Source organism: Portunus trituberculatus, chromosome 49 (genome assembly GCF_017591435.1).
Source record: "Portunus trituberculatus isolate SZX2019 chromosome 49, ASM1759143v1, whole genome shotgun sequence".
NCBI lineage: Eukaryota > Metazoa > Arthropoda > Malacostraca > Decapoda > Portunidae > Portunus > Portunus trituberculatus.
In genome coordinates this window covers 13,407,860-13,416,865 of record NC_059303.1, presented here as the reverse complement: position 1 = coordinate 13,416,865, position 9,006 = coordinate 13,407,860, and the positions used below count along the sequence as shown (strand labels likewise).

The following is a 9,006-nucleotide window of genomic DNA, read 5'->3' as shown; positions in this document are numbered from 1 at the left end:
CAGTTTTACATGTTGGTAATGGTCTCTTTACAGATGGAGTCACAAAAACTAGCACGAAGCATTATCTGTATTAGCTCCAACTTCGGGTCACTGCACTCCACCACCACCACCACCGGCACTCCAGGTGATGATTGACAGGCAGGTGATCCTTGCTTTTTTATTCCCTTACGGAAAAGTGTCCATTTCAAATGTCAGCGTCAGAGTGGGTGAGTGGTGGGGGTGTTCACTTGATGGCTCAGTGAAGGGTGGGAGTGGTGTGACTGCTGGTGGAGGGAATGATGTATTAATGCAGAGTGTGTGGATGAGTGAGATTAGACTTGCTAGGGTGGCCTGGAATAGCTGTGCATTCAATAAGGATAAGGTTGGGGGAAGGCCCTGATGAATACAAATTGCTTATACATATAGTATTGATTAGCGTGTTCATTTTACTAGTTTTTTCACATAGCCTTTGACTGCCCAGTGTAGAGTATTGCATGACTGCTCAAATCACTCTTGACACCACCAGAGATTGCTTGTTTTAAAAGCTTAACTAATTTTGCAAGTAAATTGACACTTTAAAACTTGTAATGCAATAAACCTTTCCATGTTCACATCCCAGCCAGGACTTGTCTCTCACTGATACAAATGACAGCAGCAGCAGCAACAGAATTTGAAGTTAAAAATTATCATAGTGATGTATTTAACAGCATAGCATTGGAAATACATATATTGAAATTTTATATTATAAAACAGTATGTTAAATACCCACTGCTATTGTTGTTGTTGTCTCTTAATGAATCAGTAAAAAGTATTCAGGGTAAACTAAGACTTGCTGTAGCACAGTTTAATGACATCAACACAGCAGTACATGGACAACACATACTTCCTTCACTACAGACAACTTGTATCTTACTTTCATTTAAGGAAAAACTGCAACCAAATGCAAAATATCACTTGATGAAATTAATCTCACCATTTGGCACCAGTCTGTGGCACTTGACCCACCTTGCTTGTCTGTGGGTTCAAGGCAGGCACAAGGTTCATGTTTCTGAGTTATGGCAATGTTTTCTTAAAGGGATTACTGGACTCCCAGCCTTGTACTCCAGCAGAAGCACACAACATAACAAGTGACAGTAGAGTTGTTACAAGTTCATGTTATAGTGTCACTCTCACAATGATTAGAACTCCTGTCATTGTTTCTGGAATGTGCTTGACACTAAAGGGAAAGCAGTGTAGCTGACACAGTGAGCACAGGGAACTGCCGGACACCATTTGTTGCTTTTCAAGGTGCAGACATAGGGAAATACTGCATGGCACTCAAAAGTTTTGTAATACTTCTGTCATTCTGTCGGAGTTATTGTTCGAACAAGGAAGTTAATGTAGATGGGAATGAGTTATGTATCACACTCTCTCACTGTCAGACTCTAGCAAGTGATCAATTTTTACCAATGCTCCTTTTCTGCTCACTACCATCCTTGGTGCACTTTTTACACCAATTCCTATCGAAGCACTCGCTCTGGTCTAAGGACTGTGTGCTGACAGGTACACTTGCCATCCAGTGTGTCTGCCTCATCAAGGTGAAACTTTATAGCGTGGCCTTAGCCAATACATGCTAAGTTGCCACACATTCTTTACATCACAAAGACAATTTGGTAAGTTAGAAGAGTTGAAGACCTGTCCTTCTGCAGTTGAAGTCTTAAGTCTAGCAACCTACACACTAAAAGACATTTCCCTTATAAGGGTAAGACAAGACAATAGTATCTCCACATTGACTCCCTCACATCCATGTCTGAGTCTCTAAGATACAAAGATCCGGTTGTCACAACAACACACAGCTTCAGGATGGCTGTGCAGTTCAACAATATTCACAAGAGCCTACAGCAGAGGTGGTGTCCCCTCTACTGCAAAACAACAAACTTATCCTCTTCTCTACAGACAGATGCAGAGGAACATCCTTCGCACAGGCAGCCACACTCAACTCCATTCATGCATCCACAACAACTCTCCTTTCATCCTCATCATGCCCTGTTACAATGCCTTGCCTCACAGGCATACCTGCTCCACATAATGCTATCTTAATGATGTCAATCTCCCACTGACAGGAAGTCAACACTGCTTACAGTACTAAGTTCAGTCTGCAGCTTGCGAAAGACATTATGAATTATATTGTGGTGAAGTGAAGAGCTTGAGTGAATCACACATCCATGTTGTTGATGTAGTGTGACTCAAGGAAGAGTTCCTCACTGTGTGTGCTGATGTATCTGCAAAACAACAGTTTGCATCAAACAACACTAAACTGACTGTAAGATAAACCTTTACAATTTTTTGTTTTTTCATTTCAATAATGTTTATTTCTCAATGTCATTAAGAGTTTCACTGTGCATTTGTACAATACTTACTCAAGGAACAAATCGAGGTGTTTACTGATGGCTTTCTTCTTACTTTCAGACAGATTCATTCTGTATAGGATCTCTGGCAGCTTCACTGTTGGAACAAAGCAGCATTAGAAACCTTCTTTAAATGTTTTTCATCAGCCTACACACAGTACAAGTATATGAGCACGAAATGCCTCCATACTTTCATCTTACAAAAGTTTCCCACACTGAAGCAAAGCAGGGCGGAGTGGCCTACCAAACAGCCTGAGGAGATGGATGTGGCCGTACAGCAGCACTGGCGGCGGCGGGTGTCTGTAGGGGTCCGGCAGCAGCGTCCAGTCCTGGAGGTGGTTGTGCTGCAGGTTGGCGTAGGGGAGGGTGCTGCGGCCCAGGCTGCTGACACCTGCCGTGCTGCCCACAGAAGTCACTGTGGTGGGGGTGCTGCGTCCTGACTCACTGGGAGACAAACACACATTTGTCAACAATATGCAACGTACATTATCAACATGAGGCAGTTCAAGCTGGTAAAAACATGCAACATTATCTATTTTAGTTTTTAACAAAGGTGTATGTACTTGCTGTTCACTAAAATTAAACCCAGCCAATTCACACACTATATTTTAAAGCTATTTGTTTTTTTGGCCTATCAGACGGTGCTGGTGGTGACGGCACTGCAGACACCTGCCACAAGCTGCTGTGAACTAAAATCTCTCTCTAAAAACTCCCGTTGTGTGGAGGACTCATAACACTTTGTTCCTATGCCTGGTGAGTCCACAGATCCTGATCAGAATGTTTGAAGCAACATTCATGTTGACATACTTCCCACTGAAGATCTTTTCTAGTCATAAGTAATAGTAGTTGTAATACTCTTAGTAGTAACAACATGAATAACGGCAGTCCTTCCTTCTCTACCCTCCAGGAGGGCAGCCATGGCTCACCATGCCAGGGAGACGCCCTTCTCCCGGTCAGTGTTAGAGCAGGAGTCCCCAGACAGAGGCCTCTTGGAGCGCAGCATTCGCCTTCCCCCGCTCTCTGCCGGCACAACCACAGTTAGCAAGGCAGCATCAGTACAGTAAGCATGACACTGCCGGTCTTGAATCTTTAACACGTTCATTAAGTTAAAGCAGTATAATATTTGTACAATGTAGCAAGATACTTTCAATTCACTTGTTTTTAATGACAACTCACAACAGTTCTTAAGTTTGCCATTATAAAGTGTTTTTCAAACAAATCTCCAGTCTTGTTATCAAGGCAAAACATATAAACCACTTCATAATGCCATATAAATCTCTTAAAAAGGCATACATAGACAAATATCCTAACTAGAGTCTTTTGATCTGCTTGTCTGCCTGTATCACCACAACAAAGCAACAAACACCACAACACTCCACTCCACTCCACTCCTTACCTTTAGCCTTCTCTTCCTCCTTCTGGCTGAGCTCTGCCTTGGCTCGCATCATCTCATTCTCAAGATCATCCTTGTCTCCACACAAACTCTCCACACTCTCTCGGTCCTCCACTACCACTGCTCCATCACCGTCCACCTCCCTGAAGGCAAACAAAAATCAGTAAGCACTCTCTAGCTCCTCCGTCACAGCTGCTCCACTGCTCCACTGCCAGCCTTGAATTCCCATCAAAACCATCATGTAGTGGAATCCTGCATCAGTGTGGGTTACAACTCCATGAAGTAATACAGTGGTGGAACACAGAGGCAGTTTTAGCAGGGACAGCTGACGTGTACAAAAAAGGATGAGATTTTACTTTTACTGGAAATATCAGCAGGAAGTGTTTGAACAAGTAGGAAGGTGACTGTACAGTTAAGAGGACACACTCACTGCTTGGAGTAGACCGGCTGTGCGGTGCGCAGACGCTCCGCCTGTCGTCTCTCGGGGGCGTACAGCAGCAGTGTCTCAATGTGGAAGTCAAAGCACACCCGCAGGCCGTCCATCACCTCCTTGCACAGGTCCAGCCTGGGTATGGAGGTGACCACTCATACACGTGCTTTATAAAGCAAAGACATCTGATCCTTGTGATCTCAGGCTATTACTTAATAAATATATAAGAACCATACACCAGCCTCAGCTTCCTTATAAGAGAGTAGCTGAGGCAAGGTGTTTCATGACATACAAACACTCACAAGACATGAGGTCTCTTGAAGAAAGAGGGGCAGCCTTTACTTCACCACCAGACAAGAGGGTAAGTAGCACATTGGTACAGAATATCTCAACAGTAATGTCACTGCCAAAAAGAAATGGCAGAGCACCAGAATTGCCACATCAAAGTACTCACGTCATGAAGCATTTGTCCTTCTCCTTGATCTCCGTGCGCCTCTTCTCTCGTGTTCTGGCCAAGTAGCGCATGGCAAAGAACCTCACATAGTTTTCCAGGAGGCTGAGGACTGTCTTCTCTGTGGGAAGGTCCAGCAGCTGCCACAGAGAAAGTGTCAGTCAATAAGTGAAAAATGAACAGCAACCACACATCTCAAAACACAAATACAAAGAAACCAACAAAATAACAGAACAATATGTACAATGAAAGACTAAGTTGAAAATCACATGTATTCCATTCCAAACAAAGCACATAAAACAGGAATGAAGAGGCAAGAGGTGCAGCAACACAGCAACACAGCACTGGCACACCTTGTTCTTGTCATTGATGAGGTGGTAGTCCCGCTCCAGCACGGCCCTCAGGTTGTCCGGGATCACCAGGGGAAAGTGGCGGTCGTCCTCACTGGCCGCCTCACCTTCATCCTCGTCCTCCTCGTCCTCGCCCCCGGTGGTGCTGCCGCCCTCAGACAATGGCCAGCCCCGCTCATCCTCCTCTGTCACTGTCGTCCCAGTCTGTTGAGGCACGGTGGTCATGAGTCTTCAACACTGTCGGGCTCAGAAGTGACAAGGTGTGTTTGTATTAGTGGCTATGCAGTGCTTTAGTTCTACCAGTTCTAAGAGGCAGTTTGGGTATGGCTGTTCTGCAATGCTCTGATGCTATATTGATCATTATGCTTAGTTGTTTTTACAGCATTAGCCAATTGTTGAAAATAACTAGGATGAGTTTTAGCATACTTGATTTCCATTGCCTTTTGAGTCTTGTACACTATTCATTTTAAGGAGTGGATCAAGTTTCGTTGGAGGAAGACAGACAGGTGAGGGGTGAGGCTTTCACAATGCAAAGGAGGGAACGGCAGAACAGGCAATGATGACAACTTTCCTTTCATGGCCACTCCTTGGATTCAAGTCCTAAGAGAGGAGTGAAGCATCCAAGATAAAAATAGATTGGCACTTTGCTCTCTCACCATCACTGCTTTCCAAGGACTCCAGTTGAAGATACTCATGTTTTAAGAGCATTATTATCGTTCTAGAGATACACTGGCAGGATTTCTAGTTAATTAAAAAGACTGGCAGGATTTCTAGTTAATTAAAAAGAAAAACTATCTTGAAAAACCCAGCTACTTGTCTCTGTGGCCTTGAAAAATTGTCATTGTGAGAGGGGAAGGCATTTCTGAATACAAGCGAGAGTCATAATATTAATGAGACTGTTTTTGTTTACCCACCTGAGAGCTTGTTTCAGATTCCTCCTGCTGTTCTCTCTCCTGTCTCTCCCTCTCAATGGTCTCCCTTATTGTCTCTGACAGTCGACGTTTTCTCTTCCGTTCCTTACTGACAGTTGGGAAAGAGTTAGAGACCAATCAATACCACAGGAGTATTTTATCACACAGTCAAGGCAAACACAGAACATGCTACAGTACATATAGCCAACATATGAAAAGTCAAAATCAATTACATGTACTATATATAAAATTCATCTGGCTTTGTAACAATTAGCAGCAGGTGAGTCATGACTGTACAGAAAGGCAGCAAAGGGACATAATGGGTGTACAGTCCCAGGCTTGCATTACCTAATTGAAGATGGTAACATTTATGTACCTGTTGACAAATGGAAATGTTGCTGGATAATGACGTCAATGCAGATATCCTAACACACACCATTCATCTACTTCTCAAGCATATGATGAGCCAGTACACAAAGGTTAAGGGGACAGGAAGGCACACACCACCACTGTAAACACTTACTAGAGAGGTCCTCCTATCAGCACACGGTTAGATTTCATTGACCTGGAAGAAAAGAGAAGCTATACATACACATTCTGCAGTAGTAAAGGCAGTTTTAGCTGATGTTGATACTATAACACTGAAATAATAGCTCAGAGTGATACAAATAGTAGCAATATATAGCAACTCACAGCTTGATCTGGGCCTTGTCTGCCAACTGTTTTTGTAAGTCCCTGTTTTCGTCCGTGTCTTTCAGCACGAAGTCCTCCGAGACGCAGCGGTCCCAGGAGGCGTTCCAGCCCTGCCAAGGAACACCAGGCATGCAATAAGAGCCACACTGACACATCACGTCCTTCCATAGTGGCAAATGAGGCAGAGACTTATCAAATTCTCTACCTGCTTCTGTATTTCCAGTTTCCTATGACTTGACTTCATTTAAGAGGAAGGTTTCAAGACATTTATTCCTTTCTTTTAGCTAACTCTCAAGGATCTGGGAGGAGATTAGCATTTAAGTCGGTCTTTTTATATTTTTTGGTTGCCCTTGTCCACAATTCCCGTTACACAAAACCGAGAGGTGGAGTGGCACTATAGGAGCAGATATACTGTACCTGAAAGTGGATGAGATACTCTATTTGCTTGCGGCCTTTTCCATCCTTGTTGAACACTACTTCCAGAACCTTGGAGTCGTAGAGCACCTTGGCCTTGGTGGGATCTGGCTCATAGCAAAGGACTCGCTCCCCCTCGCTAAACTTCACCCTCACTCCCCGTGTGGACACCATCCTCTCTGAAACACAGTCACACACCACTGCCTCACTCAGGGAAGACCCCGGACACCTTCTAGCATGCTGCAAAATTAAACTAATGCTACTAAAGGAGATAAGGCACTGTCCTAATATAGATGTCCCACCAGCTTTCCTTGTTTCCCAGCTCTCCCATTGCAGTTTTTTCACACAGCTAATTGGATGTCATATATATGAAGCCATGCTATTGGTTAACAAGGGAGAGAGAGAGAGAGAGAGAGAGAGAGAGAGAGAGAGAGAGAGAGAGAGATAATAAATGGAGGAAATGGGATTAAAACAGGATAGAAATGAAAATGGAAAACAAAATGGAAGAAATGGAAATAAAACAGAAGAATGAAAGAAAAATCAATAGAAAGGAAATGGGAATAAAACAAGATAGAAAGAAAAATGGATAATGAACAGAGGAATAGAAAGAAATGGTAAAAAGAATAATAATGAATGAGGGAATAGGAAGAAATGGGAACAAGAATATGGTAATGAATAAGGGGATAGAAGGAAATGGTAACAACAACAGATAAAAAAAATAGATAATGTCAGTATGTGTGTGTGTGTGTGTGTGTGTGTGTGTGTGTGTGTGTTGAACAATAGCATCAACTGAGTGAAAGACCTGCGAAGAGGGGAGCCAGGAAACGAAGATGGCTGGAGGGATATGTATATTAGGACAGTACCCAGTGAAGTTTTGCCACGGAAACCTCCTAGCATGCTGCAAAATTAAACTCATACTAATCAGAGAGAGAGAGAGAGAGAGAGAGAGAGAGAGAGAGAGAGAGAGAGAGAGAGCGGAACGTTTTAGAATAGGAAGCTTAGAATAAAAGCAAGATTCACATTCTTAAGTATTTATGAGCTTTATTTTCACAATTTCCAGAGAGAGAGAGAGAGAGAGAGAGAGAGAGAGAGAGAGAGAGAGAGAGAGAGACGCTAATGACAGGCCCAGCGGTAAGAGACAAGACTCACATCACATAGCCCGCGTTGGTTCCTCAGATTACATTACAAGCATTACTTCGCCTCACGCCTCGCCTGCACCTCGCTGCTGCCTGGCACACGAGCAGGGGCGCCCTACACCACACATGAACATCCTGTCTAACTGTGTCACTGCGCCAAATGTGGAAAATGCTGGAAAAATTAAAATAAGTGGCTTGTGCACTGTTTCGCGTCTCTCCACTTGTAAACAAATCCAGTTGCCACAAGTCGCTAGTGTTTGTTATGGAGTGACACTGTTTTAGTCATTGTTTGTGCTTGTTGTGCTAAGAATGGGTTGATTTGTGGTGATTAAATTTATACTGAGTAATTTTTATGGTGAGATTTGGTCTAGTTATAATGTTATCCCTTTCATCAGTCGTGTTTGGGTCATTCAGAACATTTCTTCCCTATTCAAGAAAGGAATTTTATGGTTGTATTATATTAAAATAGTATATAAAAAATAGTTAATACAATTAATTAAGTGTAACTGGATATTTCTTATGATTATGCTAGTTTTATCTTCGTAATACAAGACAGTAGTAAATACGAACAAAAAAAAGAAATGCACTTCCTCCACCTTTGAAAGTGACAAGATTAATGTAAAAATATAAGATGCGCATAACAAACATCTAAATTTGACACGTGGAGGCCGATATTGCGTTAAAACAAGGACAAAAATCAGGAATCCGGCAGTGCTGGCGGACGCTGCAGCAGTCAGTGTGGTTTTAGTGGACTGGCCTCAGTGTGGTTGTGGCAGTTGGAGGTGGAGGGTGTTGTGCGGTGCTTTGGGGGCGTCCTCATGTTTTTCGACCCAATCGCTAAATCATTCACTTATTACCGGTG

The 9,006-nt window shown here is 43.1% G+C and overlaps 2 protein-coding genes across 2 annotated transcripts in view; one reads left to right on the top strand and one right to left on the bottom strand.

Moving 5' to 3' along the window:
• Window positions 1-808: 808 nt before the first annotated feature.
• Window positions 809-8,484, bottom strand: LOC123499361 (male-specific lethal 3 homolog). Its single transcript, XM_045247268.1, has 13 exons — window positions 8,158-8,484; window positions 7,012-7,187; window positions 6,595-6,704; window positions 6,425-6,466; window positions 5,905-6,010; window positions 4,994-5,194; window positions 4,644-4,780; window positions 4,190-4,324; window positions 3,763-3,902; window positions 3,293-3,386; window positions 2,611-2,810; window positions 2,379-2,463; window positions 809-2,240 (listed from the first exon to the last, which is right to left on the bottom strand). Exons 2-13 carry the CDS (start codon window positions 7,180-7,182, stop codon window positions 2,174-2,176), a joined length of 1,488 nt encoding a protein of 495 aa, XP_045103203.1. The 5' UTR covers window positions 7,183-7,187; window positions 8,158-8,484; the 3' UTR covers window positions 809-2,173.
• Window positions 8,485-8,894: 410 nt separating this feature from the next.
• The window catches only part of LOC123499357 (egalitarian protein homolog), a 60,816-nt gene continuing 60,704 nt past the window's right edge, over window positions 8,895-9,006 (top strand). Inside the window, exon 1 of the mRNA XM_045247259.1 lies at window positions 8,895-9,006. This exon is cut by the window's right edge and continues 585 nt beyond it. The gene's annotated coding sequence lies outside the window, so the exon portion shown is untranslated.

Bases quoted from the DNA above. Each gene is read 5' to 3' on its own strand.
- LOC123499361 (XM_045247268.1), bottom strand. From the start codon at position 7,182: ATGGTGTCCACACGGGGAGTGAGGGTGAAGTTTAGCGAGGGGGAGCGA. The intron at 5,195-5,904 runs GTGGGTAAACAA...GTGCCTCAACAG, and splicing joins AATCTGAAACAAGCTCTCAG to ACTGGGACGACAGTGACAGA. The intron at 3,903-4,189 runs GTGAGTGTGTCC...GTTTGCCTTCAG, and splicing joins CAGCCGGTCTACTCCAAGCA to GGAGGTGGACGGTGATGGAG.